The sequence below is a fragment of the Sycon ciliatum genome, chromosome 1 (genome assembly GCF_964019385.1).
Source record: "Sycon ciliatum chromosome 1, ocSycCili1.1, whole genome shotgun sequence".
Taxonomy (NCBI): domain Eukaryota; kingdom Metazoa; phylum Porifera; class Calcarea; order Leucosolenida; family Sycettidae; genus Sycon; species Sycon ciliatum.
This window is the reverse complement of record NC_088643.1, coordinates 65,963,693-65,982,028: the sequence shown is the minus strand read 5'-3', so window position 1 is coordinate 65,982,028 and position 18,336 is coordinate 65,963,693. Positions and strand designations below refer to the sequence as shown.

The 18,336-nt window shown below is 47.1% G+C and overlaps 2 protein-coding genes across 2 annotated transcripts in view; one reads left to right on the top strand and one right to left on the bottom strand.

Moving 5' to 3' along the window:
* Positions 1-393: 393 nt before the first annotated feature.
* LOC135804932 (uncharacterized) lies at positions 394-9,424 on the top strand. The gene is made up of 2 exons (XM_065318911.1): positions 394-741; positions 5,868-9,424. Exon 2 carries the CDS (start codon positions 6,292-6,294, stop codon positions 7,348-7,350), a length of 1,059 nt encoding a protein of 352 aa, XP_065174983.1. The 5' UTR covers positions 394-741; positions 5,868-6,291; the 3' UTR covers positions 7,351-9,424.
* A 1,581-nt stretch (positions 9,425-11,005) lies between these two features.
* Positions 11,006-18,336, bottom strand: part of LOC135804931 (dihydroxyacetone phosphate acyltransferase-like) — a 22,136-nt gene continuing 14,805 nt past the window's right edge. Inside the window, exons 11-15 of the mRNA XM_065318910.1 lie at positions 17,995-18,141; positions 17,489-17,600; positions 16,110-16,194; positions 15,239-15,312; positions 11,006-11,893 (exon numbers count right to left, since the gene is read on the bottom strand). Coding sequence (XP_065174982.1) covers positions 11,823-11,893; positions 15,239-15,312; positions 16,110-16,194; positions 17,489-17,600; positions 17,995-18,141 — 489 coding nt within the window. The 3' untranslated portion in view covers positions 11,006-11,822. The remainder of the gene's footprint in view (positions 11,894-15,238; positions 15,313-16,109; positions 16,195-17,488; positions 17,601-17,994; positions 18,142-18,336) is intronic.

Here is an 18,336-nt window from a genome sequence, read left to right as displayed (position 1 = left end):
TACCGGTATAATTAGTACTACTCCCTGATGAAAACTGCACAAAGCAGAATATAAAAACCAAGGGCAAGGCTAGAGTAAGACTAAAAGTGAAGAAACTAATCAAATGCAAAGTCCAGTGCAGTCAGTGCAGTGTGCATGTGGGACTGGGACTGGGAGCAAACCAAGAGTACATAACCCCCGGGGGGGGGGGGGGGGGGTTATGTACTCTTGGAGCAAACCCATGATTCGCCTGATATGATTCGGCATTCCTAAAAAATCATAGCTATACTAGTATAGCCACTATAGGCATATCGCCACTCGTGTGACTGGGTCCGGGCCGCCGTTATTTACCGGTCCGCGATATTATTATTATTATTAAATTTTGAATAGGGCAGTCCCACATGCACAGGCCTACAACTCAAGGACAAGTAGGGCCTTTTTTCATATGCGATCCAGTGGCCGGCAGTAGATGTACTCCGTACTTTTCCGCTCCTCCGATAGCAGCCCCTATGGCTATATTAGCCTCAGCTGCCTGAGCAGTGAGCAGCCTCGCTAGCGCTAGGCACTCAAGACTTTACGTGACCGGGCCGCCTGGACAACAAACCGTGGACCACGGTGGACACCAGCGACTACCGCAGCGCCGTCCCGGAGCTTCGGCCTCTGGCTCTGGGGTGTCGGAGACCACACCGCTACTTCCTGGCGCTGTACATAGAGGGCTGTCTGCAAAAGACAGACGTTCGTGTGAGGCACAGGAGCCTGGAGGTGGGTACTACTACTACTACAGTCCATTCAGAAAAAAATGAACTTCTAGCTTTTGGCCATAAATGGGTCAAACGTTGAGTTTTTTTAGAATTTTTTTCTGCAATCCCATATGGAATCCTCTTCCAATTATGTTTCTGAAGTTTTTTTGTCCAAAAAGCAAGCCATAGCAAGAATAGGATTTCGGCCAGGTTTTGCCCCAAAAGCACTGAATTGGGAAAAACCATCAAAATCCAGGCCGTTTGACCCCGCCTGCAACAGTGCATTCTGCGGTTCGAACCCCAGTTCAGGCACCCTTTTTGGACCCTTTTTCAAATTTCAAAGTTCGCAGCACTGCACTGTGTACGATGAAATCACGAAAAATCGCCAAATACGGGAGCTCGCCAAAGCCAGGACCCATTTTTTTTATGAATGGACTAGTACTACCGGTACATACATGTACATGTAGTACTAACTTACTACAATAATGTATTAGGGGCCGTCCGTAAATATCGATGTTTTTTTAGAGACGATATTGGTGCGTCTGGGGGGGAGGGGGTTTGAGCCATGTGCGTCTTTTCGAGCATCAGAAAAATATCGATGTAAATATCTGAAGTTTCGCCGATCCCTGCACGCGGACGTCTAAATGGCTATACAAGAAATGTGAAACCAGCTTCCGTTCGCGGAGCTAAAACTCGCGACACAAGAACAAAATCAAAAATTGGAAGCTGTACGCCCATGGCGAATTTCAAGAGCAAAAGAATGAGCTATTGATTGTGAAATCGGCCGAACGATGCCTGCGGGAGACCTTTTTCAAGACGTAGAGGCAGTGCGAACAAACACGGACGAACTCCACAAGAGTTTCCAGTCTTCACTGTCTGAACAAGGATTTGAAAAAAGTCAAGCCCGAGCGTAGCCGCTTTGGCTACACCAGTACACCTGGTACACGATGGCTGAGCACTGCAGCGCCAACCCGGTTCGCTCCCCCCAGGCGATGCAGCTATTGCGTGAGTGCGGCGGGATTTTCACGCCTACACCGGACCCTCAACATCCTGGGCACTTCATGAGCATCCAAAAATATTGATTCCATGATCTAGATGTACATGTGCGTCTTCTGGGGGGAGGGAGGGGGGTCAAGGGAGAGAAGCACCAATATCGTCTCTAAAAAAACATCGATATTTACGGACGGCCCCTTAAAGTCTTGTTTTTGTCAATGAATAAAAACTACATGACTTTTTGTATATGCGCACTCATGTCACAACCATAGCAACGAACAAAGTGTTCCAGAACGGTTTTCTTGTCACAATTATCAATGGAATTCGTGACTATTATAATAAAAGGGAATGATGAAACTACAATTGAATAGGATTTTATATGACAGTGTACCCAAGCCTCTTGTACGCGGGCAAAATACACACAAGCGCAACCTCAACCTGCAGGAAACTAGCTAAAATGGAGGGAAATGAACACAAGCGCAACCTCAACCTGCAGGAACTGAGCTAAAATGGAGGGAAATGAACACAAGCGTAACCTCAACAGGAAGAAAATGAGCTAAAATGGAGGGAAATGAACACAAGTGCAACCTCAACAGGAAGAAAATGAGCTAAAATGGAGGGAGGGCGCTAACATGGCTGTGACAACAGTCTAATATCGAGGGAGCTTAACGTATGGTGCATGGCTAGCTAGTGCAGCCTCCACGGCAACCAGTGATGCCGGTGCCTGAGGAAACATCGTGAGACACTCTGAGGGAACGCGAACCGTGAAGACACATTACGCTTGATCTAAGCTGCAGTAAGCAGAGCGAAGCTAAGGTGGCAGCGAACCCAGGCCATTACAATGCTGTACGGCTCCAGGGTCTTATCTCAAGAGGGAAGCTGTCCTCTTGTATAGAGCTGCGCAGTGACGACCCATTCCACCAGTGGTTGTGAAGACCGCCGGGATGAATGACGCGTGCTCAATATCAAGGATTCTCTGCTCATGCTGGCAGCGCTTTTCATTCTCCTGCCTGGTGTAGGCGGAGGCAAGTGAGGCAGCACGATTTGAAGACGCGAAGGGTTAAAACCCGTACACAAATGAAGGTGCGTTCAAATCGACCACCCCAAATGCCACTCGCAGCTACATCCAGGCGGGCTTGGTCAGCCATGATAGCGGATCGATGGCGGATTTATACCGTTGGAGTGAAAAAATGAGGATACCAGAATAGTAAGAAAGATAGCACTAACTTCAGACAAATTGCACTGGTAATAAAAACTATACACTGCAGGGGCGCCGGAACCGGTGCGGCAGGTGCGGCCAAAGCCACACCAATAATTTCATCTTGGAATTTCTGAAGCAATGGAATATGGGCTATTTGGGCCCCAATTTCCCTACAATGTTCTGCCGGGGGAGGACCCCCTGGACCCTTCATCCATACATGGCCGCCCCAATGTCAAATACCTTCCGATGCCCCTGACTGTAGTGAGAAATGATAGGAAATTCAGCAAGTGCAATGTGACAATGTTCATACATGTGCAAGTGTGTGTGAGTGCGAATTTACTAGAAGAGTGTAAGTGTGTTTTTGTTTTTGTATTTGCATTTATTCGACATTTCCTGGCTCGTCGAACGACTGCCAATAACAAGTGAACGTGAAATGAAGGGCGATAGCCCAACCACAGCGAACTATCCGAAACAGTACAAAAAAGATGCGAAGGTGTGAGGATTTCGAGAGTAGAAAATAACCTGACTCAGGGTTGAGAGACACGGTATAGGTGAGAGTTTGTACTTGTCGAATTTGTTGTTGTTGTATTTGTAGTGTCAACCCTCTTTTACGGGCAAAAGAAACACGCGGCAATGGATGAAAATGCAATACTAATGCAAATCCAGAAAACCAGAAAAGGAAAAAAAATATGTACCGTATTTCCCCGATTATAAGTCGCACCTTTTTACACTAATATAAACTTCATTCCCAAAAAAGGGGTGTGACTTACAATCGAGCATGACTTACTACTGAAGTGAATATATTGAAACGATATGACAAGGACCTGAAAATGGGGATGCGACTTACAATCGAGTGCGACTTACAATCGGGGAAATACGGTAACCCAAAAGTTTAGTTGTCTGATGATTGCCTATGGGCATGAAACGATTAGTTACAATGAACGATGCTTGGTGCTCTGTGCCGTGTGTAAGTTAGCTCTATTCGAACCGTTCGGAACGAATATTGAGCACTCTACCAAGCCGGAGGACTCTCATTTGTAACCCAAAAGCAAAAACAATGTGTAATTAATTGAGGCTATGTCACGTGATGTGATGTTATACCACTCCAAAACTACAGCAGCATCAAATACAGATTAAAATACAATTAGAAAGGAAAAGGACATATGGAAACGAGTAAAGAGTAACTCTCCACCACCGTAACTAGATACTATATACAGTCAGAAAGTGCAACAACTAGGCACAAAACTGACAGAGTACTGAGACATTCGACGTCCTGTTTCCATATGTCCTTTTCCTTTCTACTTTTATTATTGGCTCAATACCCGAGTTTCAAATAAAATACACTTGATTGATAATATAATAGGGCTCAAACAGTTAGTCCGATTAACCGGTTTAAGACCGGTTTTGAAAAGATAAAGGTTAACCGTTTGTGTAAAGGTTACGCGGGTACTTTTTCGAGTTTTCGAAGTACACATTTTTACCGAGTTTTGGCAGTTTTACTACCTATCGTGTATGTACATGTACATATGCATACATGCACACTACATGGTACCATCCGTGACAATTTGAATCAATTTCATGCCATCTTTAATGCTTCTGGTCTGTGAATAGGCGTGAATGAGCATGCCAACATGTGCTGCATGGATTAGTACTTAGTAGTAAGTCTGCAGAGTACATTTTTGACCAAGTATATTGTACGATACTGTTCAAACTAGCTACGCGCCAGACTGCCGCAGCTTATAGGTTATAACCGATAAACCAACCGTTAGCGTAGCAGTTAACCGTTAAGGTGAAAACCGTAGCCGTTTGAGCCCTATAATATAAGAATGGACTCGGATGGAGCTGATTGTTTAGTAACTGGTGGTGTTAGTGGACATTAAAGCGTAACTTGTAGTTCCTTGGTCCTTTTTCTTTTCTAAAAATATAATAACTAAGACGAACAGCACCTCACATATGCCCCTCCACAACAGCCAACTCCCTGAGTGCATTGACTAGACGGTGGTATGCCGAGCGGGAGCCGTGGATGCACATTGAACTTGTAGTTGTACCGTTACAGTACCGGGAGCCATGACATCATCGTTAATCATGGTAACCTGGAGAAAGACAGGTGTATTTATTTACTTGGGGCGCGGGAATTGGATCACTCGAAAGGTGACTTAGATCTTGGTAGGTCGAGGCTGCACTGGTGATGCCCACGAAGTCTACAAAGATCTTCGGTCCGACAGCCTCCAGCAGGGTAGGTTTACTGAGGAAGGTAGTGTGGCCACGGGTGGGGGCTAACATCTAGGCACTCGACTGTTCATACCACACGCATGGATTGCCGGGTAAAATACATCAATTTTACTTCTCCCTAGTTCATAATTGTCAGCACACCAGATCTGTTGTACCGTGCATCTAATGCAAGTAGTCCAAGGTCACGCTCCATTGCGCTCTTATAAAGTTTCACCCTACATTATGAACTGCATCTGCACCTTAATCCCTCGAGGGTGGTGGTGTTCCTGCGGATGCGGAAAACTCTGTCTGACTGACTCTCAGTGCACGCTGGCTGTGAATATTTTATGATATTCTTATTCTATACCGCCCACCCATACCTGCACAGTATAGACCGTAGACGTCTATGATTGCTGAGGGACATCGAGTGGCCTCCCATTAATCATGACTGTAACCTACGGTTGCTGGGCAACATCGAGTGGCCTCCCCTCTCCTCCGATTAATACTACAGTACTCTGAGTTACAACAATGATTCTCTCTCCTCTTTTGCTGTCTACCCAAGTACATTCACTTATTGCGTGTGTGTGTGTGTGTGTGTGTGTGTGCGTGTGCGTGTGTGTGTATGTATGGGTGTGTTCCATGTATATAATTATGTGTGTGTGGTGGCGTGTGGTGATGTGTGTGTTGTGGCGTGTGGTGATGTGTGTGTATGTTTTAATGCATTGTCATGTGTGTGCATGCAGGCAAGTTTCCGGCAGCTCCTAGCCGAGAGTCGGCATAGACTTTGCTCAGCACTTGTACCCGTCGCCGCAGTACGTCACGCAGTGTGCTAGTGTGCAGTGTGCTAGTGTGCAGCAAGCGCGTACACGTACACTTCAGCCTGACCGCCCCCGCACAGCCGACCTGACCTGACCCGACCCGACCGGCCTGACCCACCAGTGACCTGACCTGGCTTCACCGGCCCGACCCGACCCAACCTGACTTAACCTGCAGTCTGCACGGTGCAGGGGAGCGGCAACGCTACCAGCTTGCTGTGCCAGTGTGTTGGGTGCATAGACGTAGAGCTACCTGGTGTCATCGGCCAAGTCAGCCAACGCTGTCCACTAGCTTGTGTCTAGCACAAGCAGGCTAGTGGTCTTCAATTCTTCTGGTGCCTGGATAATAGTTATGGCAACTCAGGAAGACTTCCCTCCAGACACAACTGGGCTCAAAGTATGCCAAGGTGAGGAGAGCAGGGCGTACAAGGTGCGGGTTAATTTTCCCGAGGACAGTCTTGACATGTTTGGTTCAACACCACCATCCAATGGGCCATGGCACACAGTGGTCAGAGTGGTGCCAACGTTCAGAGCCGCTAATCACGATGCCACGAAACCTGACGAGGAACAAGAATGGTCCGGCCTTCCGGGGAGTGGGTTCATCACCGACCTCTTGGCCCCCACTGGCACATCGGGTCAGATGCCTGGCACCGAGCCTCAGCTGTCTGTTATCCTCACAGCTGCACATGTCCTCCTTGATGCAGGTAATGGAGCCGGCATGGCACACCGAGTGAAAATCTACACGGCCGACGGCAAGATGCTTGTAGAAAGCAACACTGAGAGCCGTCAGAACATGCAGTGCACGTTCGCAGTCTCCGCTCACTCCATGCACAGCCCAACTAGGAAGCCTCCGTCGGAGTTTGACTATGCTGCAATCTACATCGACCTCGGAGCATGCTTCTTTCCAGATGCTCTGCATGTCGACATGTCCATCTCTGCAGCCCAACTCACCAAATATTGCGATAAGTCCATGATGGTTGCTGGTTATCTCAATTCCGGCGATGGGAATGATCTCTACATGGCAAAAGGGAAGGCTTGCCACCTTCGAGGGGCGACTACACCACAGCTGCTTGACACCACTACCGCTCAACCAGAAGCTGAGCTGCTGTATCATGCTGCCGACACAGGTAATGGTCAAAGCGGATCACCACTGTACTTTAAGAAAGGGAAATTCCAGTGGCAAGCTATCGCCATACACTCAGGCCAAAGTAAGAGTGTAGTGTCTGAAATAAAGGCCCATAAAGAGGTGCTGACAAAGACCCACCGCACTTGGGTTGAGAATGTACAGCATTTGAAGGGTTTTTGCAACATCGGAGTTGCGCTGACAAGCGACATTGTGAAGGACATCCTGGGATGGCCGCGCACGAGACATGACGAGCTGAGCCAAGCAGTCGGTGCTGATGCCAAATGACCGTGAACGTGTCCCAGAGGCTGCTTCAGACAAACGGCAGTAGGGGCGAGTAGGCACTTGGGGCGTTCTCTTCGCTCAACTTGATAGCGAAGCCTTGCCTGTCCCCCGTGGCACCCATGACCGGGCTGTGTGAGTGCTCGTGTTGAGTTCCTTGAAGCCTTCTACCGGTATGCATGGTTTGAAAGGCGTGATACGACTAGTTTGTGCGAGATCGACAAACAGGGTCACAAGTCTCGCTACCTATGGCTCGTGCTCACCCCCCCCCCCCCCCTGTGGCCTTCGTATTTTGACTGGCTGACGTTATCAAGTTTAGTCAATCAGCGTGACAGCATGCCCAGGGCTTGTCAAGTTATTTGCATTGAGTTGAGTATTCCCTCAGCACCCGCATGCTTCTAGCTATAACTACAGATCTGGTCAGAGATATTCGACCCCATGAATATAGTAGCGCCCCATTCTAGGGCCGTGTATGGCCCGGCGCAATCATTTATTCGCGAAGTTCTATTTCCCTGGCCAGTACGGTACCTATCATCTAGCAAAGCTGTGCGGCTTTCCTCCCTGTTTCATTCTTTCTTCTCCCTACTGTCCATGATGTTGTCATGCATGGCTGCTGGGGCCGCATCACCCTTATCTCTAGGTTTGCTCACCGTATCCTCCCAAACGTTGCTTGCATAGTACTAGTACATGTAGTAGCCTATTATTATACTATGAGCTTGAGTTGTTGTTGTTGTTGTTGTTGTTGTTGTTGCTGCTGCTGCTGCTGCTGCTGCTGCTGCTGCTGCTGCTGCTGCTGCTGCTGCTGCTGCTGTTGCTGCTGCTGCTGCTGCTGTTGTTCTTGTTGTTGTTGTTGTTGTTGTTGTTGTTCAAATCTTTATTCTCACGATAGCCAGTGGCCAATAAGAGATAATAGTGTAAGAAAGGAGAAAGAGTGAGGAAGAATTGGGTGGGCAGGGCCTAGGGGTTAATGACTACTTAAGTGTACGGGCAGGGGTGGTCGCCACACGAGCATACAGAGTTGCGTACTTTTAAGTGTACGGGGAGGGGTGGTCGCTACACGAGCATACAGAGTTGTGCAACAGCAGGGATATCTCGGATTTGAAGGGAGTACGAGAAGTTGTTGTTGTTGTTGTTGTTGATGCTGCTGCTGCTGTTGCTGCTGCTGCTGCTGTTGTTGCTGCTGCTGCTGCTGCTGCTGCTGCTGTTGTTGTTGTTGTTGCTGCTGCTGTTGTTGTTGTTGTTGTTGTTGTTGTTGTTGTTGTTGTTGTTGTTGTTGTTGTTGTTGTTGTTGTTAATGTTGTTGTTGGTGGTGGTGGTGGTGGTTGTGGTGGTGATGTTATTGTTGTTGTTATCTTTTTATCTTTATTCTCACGATGACTATAGCCAATAAGAGAGTTAGACCAACATTTGAGCGAAGTCGGAGAGATCAAAGCCACATCATTTGGTGTGTTCTCAGACATGCTCTCTAAACGATGCTCCTAAATGTAGGTTGTATTATCACTATCCTCTTCCCGTCACTCGGAGGGTGGTATGAAGATGGAAAGCAAACTTTACCGTTCTATCCGAGTTCTAACTCGTCTAAAGAGATAAGGACAGCAGTGCACCGTGATGTCAGGTTTGGTGTGGCCAACTCGGCTTGGTCTTAATCATAGCAAGTTGCTCGATCTGAAGTGCAATCATGTTTAGTATTGACACTTTGTCAGTTAAAAAGGAGCAGGACATCCTTGATCCTTGATTGGCTCACCATCCGAGTTCCGGCAACTTTGCCAGTTCCCATTCTATTTGCACTCAAATTGTTAGCATACAAGTACTAGTAGTTCACACAATCATGTTGGTTGTTCCCACTTTCATTGTTACAACCACACTTGTTGGTTGTTCCCACTTTCATTGTTACAACCACACTTTCATTGTTACAAGTTAATACAACTAGTTAACTACACTTGCACATTAGAGGTGCTACATCTCTTGCTTTGGTTTTCTATACTCGTTCCATTACGATTTCATACTTCTTAATCTTTTTTTGTCATTGCATTTCCACCGCTTTTAAACATACTGCACGAATGAAGTATGCACATATCAATTCAGCTTGTCCTCTTGATTTTGATAACAATACTGTTAAAATAATAGGAGGACAGAGAAAGTGTTTTTACTCCGAGTTTCACGCACTACACGATCATCAGAAAACAGTAATCCATGATCGCTTAGTGCGTGAAACTCGGAGTAAAAACACTTTCTGTCCTCCTATTGTTTGAACCAGCTCTACCTCTCGGTGTTGAGCACTCTCTTGGACAGCCTGGAACCTCTCTGTTCTAACAATACTGTTATATATGTACTTTTGCTATCATAGATACTTCAGAACTAAATATTGCGACAGAGCTTTCGGCCATATTTTCAATTAAATATTATTTATTGCATTCCCAACTCATCACAACCACGCGCTCTTCAGCCGAACCATATAGACACCAGCAAGGACACTTCCGTTGAGAGATATTAATATTGTTCTACGCCTCTAGACAGCTGTTTCGCTCCCTGTCGGAGCTCATCAGTAGAGGATGATACTGATGATAATGGAGGAATGATCATTCTTATACACCAGAAATGGCGCAAGTTCGCGTTTTCCACATACAGTCAGACCTCGCTTATCCGGTCCTCTTTTATCCGGATCCCTCATCATCCGGAAGAAAATCGTTGGTTACCGATTTACAGCATATGCCATGCATACATCCAGTATGTGTGTTCGATTATCCGGTTCCCTCGCCTATCCGGATTTTTTTCTGGAAAACGGATGTGTGCGGTTATGCGAGGTCTGACTGTATAACAATAGCATATGCAAGCTGCTAAAATGGTAAAGTGTGAGAACTCCGACAGGGAGCGAAACAGCTGTCTAGAGGCGTAGAACAATAATTATCTCTCAACGGAAGTGTCCTTGCTGGTGCATGGTGTCTATAATGGTTCGGCTGAAGAGCGCGTGGTTGTGATGAGTTGGGAATGCAATAAATCATAGATACTACTGTCTTATTATCATGTGCACTGCGCATAGTAGTAATATATCTACTTATGCAGATTGAGTACTTAAAGTAAAAGTAAAGTAAATTATCGTATCCGTTCCCGAAGGGAACTCACGACGGCCGCTAACACCCGATAAACCCTAGCGGCAGATGCAGCGCCTAACGGTGAGTACTTATGTAGAACTAATATTATCACACTGCACACGCTCTTGTTATGGCTCCCCCCCCCCCCAACCTACTGGTGCTGGCTGGATGCTTGTCTGTCCCCGGGGAAAATTGCGGAAAAAATCGCAAAAAACACGGGGAAAAACGCGGCATAATATGGCATAATTTGCGGTAAATGTGCGGTAAATATGCGGTGAATAATATTGATGTGCGGCAATTTTCAGTGAGTATGTAGTGAAATCAATCAGTTACAAGTCTCTGGTGTAAGCACTCGTCATATTTGAGTAAACAGCCGCCACGATGAGACGTTGCTGACCGAACAGTGCACTGTGTACGTGTAGTGCTACAAAAAAGTTCAAAAAACGCGGGAAAATCGCGGAAAACGCGGTCTTTTAAAAATCGCAAAAAACGCGGGGGAAAAAACGCGGCCGCGGAATCGCAATTTTCCCCGGGGACAGGCTTGTGGGATCAGGACACAGCAATTATGGTCATGTATATTGATTGTCTATTCTAACGAAATTGTGAAACTGACAAGGAACAAAGCAAGAACTGAGTAGGAAGTGAGCAGCAACTGAGCAGCAACTGAGAAGAGTTCGTTGCCAGTAAAAAGTTAACGACAACTGAAATTCTCTATTCATCTTGAAAACATACTATTTGCAAGCTCGAACTCCTTATCTATGAAGCTATTATAAAGAGCAGTTGCTTGTATTGAACACAGCTAACGATAATGACCCTATATAATTATAAGCATTTAATACTCACAGAGAAAATAGGACACAAAATTTATTTAAAAAATAGATTTCCGTGGGCTCAAGTGCATCGCAGAATATATTTCACCAGCCTACAGCAGGGCCAGTGTAAAACTATTAAAACTCAACTCCAGAAATACATCTTCACGCACCTTGGCCAAGGGCTCCTAAACTTCTATTGTACTAATGCCGAACTAGAGATGCATACTGCATGTAACAGAATACACCCCGCCGGGCCTATGCAGGGGATCCCTGTAAATAGTAACGGCTGAAGTCTCTGAACGGTTAGGTACACTTTAAGTACTAGTACATGTAGCCTGCCTATAGCGTAATGAAGAAGCGAGGATCGGACTCGGAATATATCTGGTGGCTGGCACTAACAGACCAACGGCCAAGCTTTTTACCGGACAGCTCCTTGAAGCAAGATCATTCAAGTAGGTGCGAAATCGAATGCAGAGCCCAGTCAGGAATGCAAGTTAATCACCGCGAACATGACAAATGCGCGCCATCCAACAGCCATCATCATCAGCCGGCTTGGTCCCACAGGCAATATGCACTAGAGGCGTGCACCCGCTCCGTGTGGCAGTCGGTTATGTACACGCTGTCCAGCATGTTTGAGAATACCGCCTACACACAGTGACAGACCATGCAGGCATAGGGAATCAAGTCATGCACACACACACACACACACACACACACACACACACACACACACACACACACACACACACACACACACACACACACACACACACACACACACACACACACACACACACACACACACACACACACACACACACACACACACACACACACACACACACACACACACACACACACACACACACACACACACACACACACACACACACACACACACACACACACACACACACACACACACACACACACACACACACACACACACACACACACACACACACACACACACACACACACACACACACACACACACACACACACACACACACACACACACACACACACACACACACACACACACACACACACACACACACACACACACACACACACACACACACACACACACACACACACACACACACACACACACACACACACACACACACACACACACACACACACACACACACACACACACACACACACACACACACACATACACACACACACACACACACACACACACACACACATAACAAGTTACACCAGTAACGCGCATACACACCCGGGTCCATTTTATGGAACACCCTGACATCCGACGTGCGTCGTATTACCCAGTACCACCAGTTCAAACAAGCCTGCCTCCCGTTCTGTCTTGCTAGCAGTAGCACCCACTACTGAACACTACAGGAATCTTTGAACGTTTGCGGTACTCCACAGTACCAGTCATGTGCTGTTTACCGCCTCCCCGTTGTTGTATTCTAACGTTAACGTTATTCATTGACTGAGCGTTCTTTGCTTTGTACTACACCCTGCTATCATGTTAGGCTATTTCCTACAATATTAACTGTTTCCATTCGCTTCCATGTAATTGGGCGACACCGCCCGTTTGGTTCTGCGAATTCAAATAAAAATGTACCTACCTACACACACACGCACGTGCACCATGAAGCTCTCTCTCTATCTATCTATCTCCCTCCCTCCCCCCCCCCCCTCTCTCTCCCTCTCCCTCTCCCTCTCCCTCTCTCTCTCTCAGTTAGTGCAAAGATTTCTTTCCCTAGCTGTGTTGCACTTACCACCCTAAGACCAGATATAGTTCTGTACTCTACGAGTCGTAGGATTGTATTCTGGATGGAGTTGACAGTTTGTGCTGAGGACAGATTCAGTGTCAGTAACTCGCGGAAGGACAGGCGGTATGCGGATCTGGCCGATCAATGCCGAGCAAACGGGTGGCAGGTCGTTTCTTTTTCGGTTGAGGTAGGTGTGCGTGGTTTCATCCCGGACTCTCTTCGGAGGGCTCTGAAAGCGCTTGGGTTTTCTAATCGAAGAATAACATTTATTTGTAATTTGTGCAGTAAGACGTCTCTGCGAAGCAGCTACATCATCTGGTTGCGACGTCAACAAAAACACTGGTCGGAAGATCCACTTTTCTGAGGTACTGTATGTGGGGCTCCGTTTAGTGAGGTGCGTTGAAATTTATTCTCTTTAGGGGCCGTCCGTAAATATCGAACTTTTTTCACCAAACGAATTATTTTAGTTTAGACCCAACCCCTCCCTCCCTCCCCCTCAGAACGTAAAAAATGTTGAGATATACATGCGTATACAACAAAAGTCGCAAGTGTGTCACTGCTCCTACGGCCATGTACATGTATCGAAGTTTTCTGAAACGAAATTGGTCAACCCCCTCCCACCCCATAACGAAATTATTTCGTTTCGTGAAAAAAGTTCGATAATTGTGGACGACCCCTTATCTTATTATTTCTTTTCTATAATTTCCCCATATGAGTTCCTATCAGTTGCTGTGAACACCTTGAGTGGAGAGCGCTTGCTCGAGCGTTGAACCGGGTTCTTAATCCACCATACCCAGTTCGCAAGGCTGGGCGGGGTTGTGAGCAGGCTTTCATTTCATCTTTTCTTATTATTTCTGCTTTTCATCTCATTACAAAAATTCTGCGCTTTTTCTCCATCTGCGCATACAATCTAGACTGACAACCTGCTTGTTAAATCATGCACCTGCTTTCAGGCGTAAAAACCCTGTTGTAGAGGTCTCAGTCCTCATTTGTTAGACTTACCTGTCTTTATAAATGTAACTTACTCTCTCTCTCTCTCTCCCTCTCTCTCTCTCTCTCTCTCTCTCTCTCTCTCTCTCTCTCTCTCTCTCTCTCTCTCTCCTCTCTCTCTCTCTCTCTCTCTCTCTCTCCGGCTCTCTCTCTCTCTCTCTCTCTCTCTCTCTCTCTCGCTCTCTCTCTCTCTCTCTCTCTCTCTCTCTCTCTCTCTCTCTCTCTCTCTCTCTCTCTCTCTCTCTCTCTCTCTCTCTCTCTCTCTCTCTATCTATCTATCTGTATTTCACTACACACACTTCTCTGTTTGCCTTTTCCTTCTTCCTTTCTACTCTTTGTCTTATGTCTTTAGATGTCTTGCCTATTCATACTGAGGGCAGCATTTCAATGGGTGGGTGAACGGGGTTGGGTGGGTGAGCGGGGTGGAGATAGTGTTGCAAGGTCGTCGGTAACCATGATTTCCACATTCTGCAGTCAAAGTGGTTATGCAGTAAGGCACCTTACCTCGGTCCGTGTATTTTCTCTGTCATGTTTGTAAACTCACATGTGCGCGTGCTTGCAGACACAGAGTTCTGCCACTAGGCACTAGGTACTGGGTATGCACGGCAATGTACAGTTGTGGCAAGTGAAATCCGACACTTGGCATAAGGGACTGCACCATGCAGTCTGCAGCCCCTGCAGCCCTGCATACGTACAGTACATGTGTTACATACAACTTTATCTGTCTGATGACAAAACTCGTACTCATCACAGTCAAGGTTCAAAAGGTGATGGCAAAAATGAATGGGGATTGTATACCAATACTCCTTATGTGCACCATGTTTGTGAACTGTGTGTATCTACCCTGTGACCTTTCGATCTGTTTGGGATGCATACGGCTCTATAGTACAAATTAGGTGCAGTGCATTACATCATTGATGTCCATTTGTGGCGCTGTCCCCTATGGCAAGTGTTGGATTTCACTTGCCACAACTGTACATGGACATACCAGGCCAGCCGGAAGAGGTCCGGTTGGTCAGGTTACTGCCGGACCAACTTTGTACCTACCAACGCATATTTACTGCTGAGGAGGGCCTACCCCCCCCCCCCCCCCACACACACCCCGCCATACTATGCAGAAAGTATGAAAGAGTATGGTACGGCCGGACCAATTGAAAACTGCAGTTCCGGCGGTCCTGCATACAGAGTTCTGGCAGTACAATGCAGGTACCTGTACTGGTTGTGCTGCATGGCAACTACTTACCTAACATATTGAGCACTCTGATCAAGGTTTGCTGTTGACCAGTTACAATGCAGATGTTGTCCGACTCGGCATCCCTGAAACACCATCAGCAACACCACCACCACCACCACCAACAACAACAACACCAAAAACCGCCGTGACAGAAACAACAATGTCAATGGTAAAATGAACAGCATTGTCAGCCATGGAGATAACAGCAACAATAATTATTGATTGTTGTGCAATCATGAAAAGAACAAATCAAAGAAGAGCAGGAGCTGGGGAGGATTTACGTCCGTTCCAAACTCGGGAAACAAGCCGGCATCTTTATGCATTGCTCTCCCCCCCCCCCCCTCCCCCTGCACTGCATGCCATGGATAAGAGTTGAGGGAAGCATCACCACTCTGTACTGTGCGTGAAACACACAACATGTACGTTCTGCAGTTGCGACCAAAAGAAATCCGACCTGTGAGATGGAAGCCGCGCCAAGGCCTATGCGGCCACTGCGGACCTCAGATAGGGTTTCGGAACGTGTATGATGTAATTGAAATGGAAATGTGGCGCTGCTTTTGACTCGTGGGTCGGATTTCTTTGTCCACAAGTTCCACAACCTTTCTTCGCTACTCTCTGCATTCAGTCATGCTCAGTATAATGTTGAAGTTGGAATTGACCAAAAAATCATCCCAGCTCTCCATAATCACTGAGCAAGTTTCTCATGAAAAGCGAGCATGACAATATTATCGGGGCTGAAAGCTGATTTCAGTCAGCTTTACCTTGCGTTGAATCCTTTTTCAATTTTTAGCAAAGTAGATACTCATTCAGTTTGACCAACCTTCTGCGGCTATTTGCTAAATCAGTAGATATCTATGAATGATCTAATGGGGTTACACACCGTTTCAATAGACGACAGTGGACCAGTGACTGTAACGCAGCTTTCAGTATCTCCGTGCCAATGCACCGGTAGAAAGTCAGTTGCCCTGCGCATTCATACACACATCCGCACGTGCACACAACATAATACACACACGTACATACACACGTGCACACGTGCACACACACGCACGCACACACACACACACACACACACACACACACACACACACACACATACACACACGTGCACACGCACGCACACCCGCAGACACACAGTGTCATGTGAGCACAGAGGCCGCTGAAATGAGCCTGATCGAGGGATAGTGAAGGTGCCCACAGTCACACTCATGCACTTACATGCCTGCTTGGATGACTGCAGAGATATAGCACACCGCACACAGCACTCACATCTGAGCAGGTACGATCAGTGAGTGCATACGGGGACCTGTAGGTAATCTAACTTTGTCTGGAAAATCCAATTTGTCTGGAAAATCCAATTTGTCTGGATATCCAATTTTGTCTGGATAATCCAATTTAGTTTGGATAATCCCATCTGTACAGTTATTTTTTAAAGTTTATTCCAAGCCATTGCAGGAGCAATCTCTCAATCCGCCTCTGGAAACTCCATGTCCACACCTATAATGTTTGAGGGTTTGATGATGATGATATGCAATGTGTTTTGCGTCACCCTTGTGTGTGTGCGTGTGTGTGTGTGTGTGTGTGTGTGTAATCAATGATGCTAGTGACGCTTAGATCAGATCCACTCTGATTTAGCCACCCACACTAGTAGCAAGTATTACCTTCACTGGGGGCAGGGGTAACTGCAGTTGGATCCCAGGACGGATACCCTGATGCCGTCAATCCTTTTTCTGCACCTTGTCCTCACCCACTTACTGAGGTGTGGTGAGCCCATAAGTGGGATCATTTTCAAGTCCACCCAGAGTTTTGGGGATTTCAGGGGGTGTCGGCCGTTGGGCGGTTCAATAGCCAGTTGAGTCATCTTTCCAAGATTCCTTTTGAGTCTCTCTCCCCTCTCCCGGGGAGACCCACGTGACCAGTTTTGGCAGTGAGCAACAAGTAAGTACAAGTGTGTGTGTGTGTGTGTGTGTGTGTGTGTGTGTGTGTGTGTGTGTACGTGCGTGCGAGTGTGCGTGTGTGTGAAAGCCACCAAGCTAGCCCCAACCAAGAGTGTTCGTCTGTGTCTGCGGCTGCGACTTTCGCCGTCCGAATGACTCATCCCGACACAAGAACTACTGCCTTGCCTTATAGCTATCATCGCCTTCGGCGATGGGCTTTCCAAAGGTCCAAAGGTGTGTGCGAGAGAGAGAGAGTGTGTGTGTGTGCATGTGCGTGTGTGTGTGTTGAAAATGAGCAATGTGCTCAGTTTTTCAATCTGACCTTGTGCAAGAAGCTTGCATGCCTCGATCTGTGCCTCGGGAATGGTTGTGGTGGCTTTGAAGAACGCTTCAGGCTGTCCGGCAGACAGCTGCAGGATGGTGGTACCAAACACCTATTCGGGGCACATGACATCAGCACACAGGACACAGGGAAAGACAGTCTGCAGTGTTAGCAGGGCAGTTGTGGACACACTGCTAGGATCGCTGTGGGCTAAAGCCATCCAAGTATAGCTTTCTTAAGATGCTTGGTGTGTACTACTGTGCAGCAGCATGCCCTATTATGGCCTGCTTGACACAAACAGACTTCACAACCCCGCAAAGTGTAGTGCAGTGCTGTGTGCATTCATTGGTGCTGTAACTGATTGATCGACTGACTAAGGCTTTGGTAGTACCATCAGTAATGTAATCCGATTACTTCTATACTCCCGGTCGAATGCTTACTACAACCAAGTGCAATCAATGCAGTCTGCAAAGATCACAGAGGCTTTTATATAGAGAACAGCTTACCCATACTGAAGCTAGGAGCGGGTGAACTGTTTTGGCCAGGAACTGCACAAGCTTCTGACCTCCCGGCGTGACGCTGAGACTCCCATCAGACTTGCTCCGATCTAACGATCCACACTTGCTGAGGCGCTCCACAGCATTGTTGAATATCTGCAGGTGCCGCAATCAAGCCATGGCCGCCACGAAACCAACCATCAAACATAGACAGGTCATCATCATCTAATCTTCTTGCTCAGAAGGCCCTTGAAGTGAGCAATCTGCTTGCTCAGAAGGCCCTTGAAGTGAGCACTGAATTACATGTTGGTATCTCTCTCCCCCCCCCCCCCTCGTCCCTCCCCACCCCCC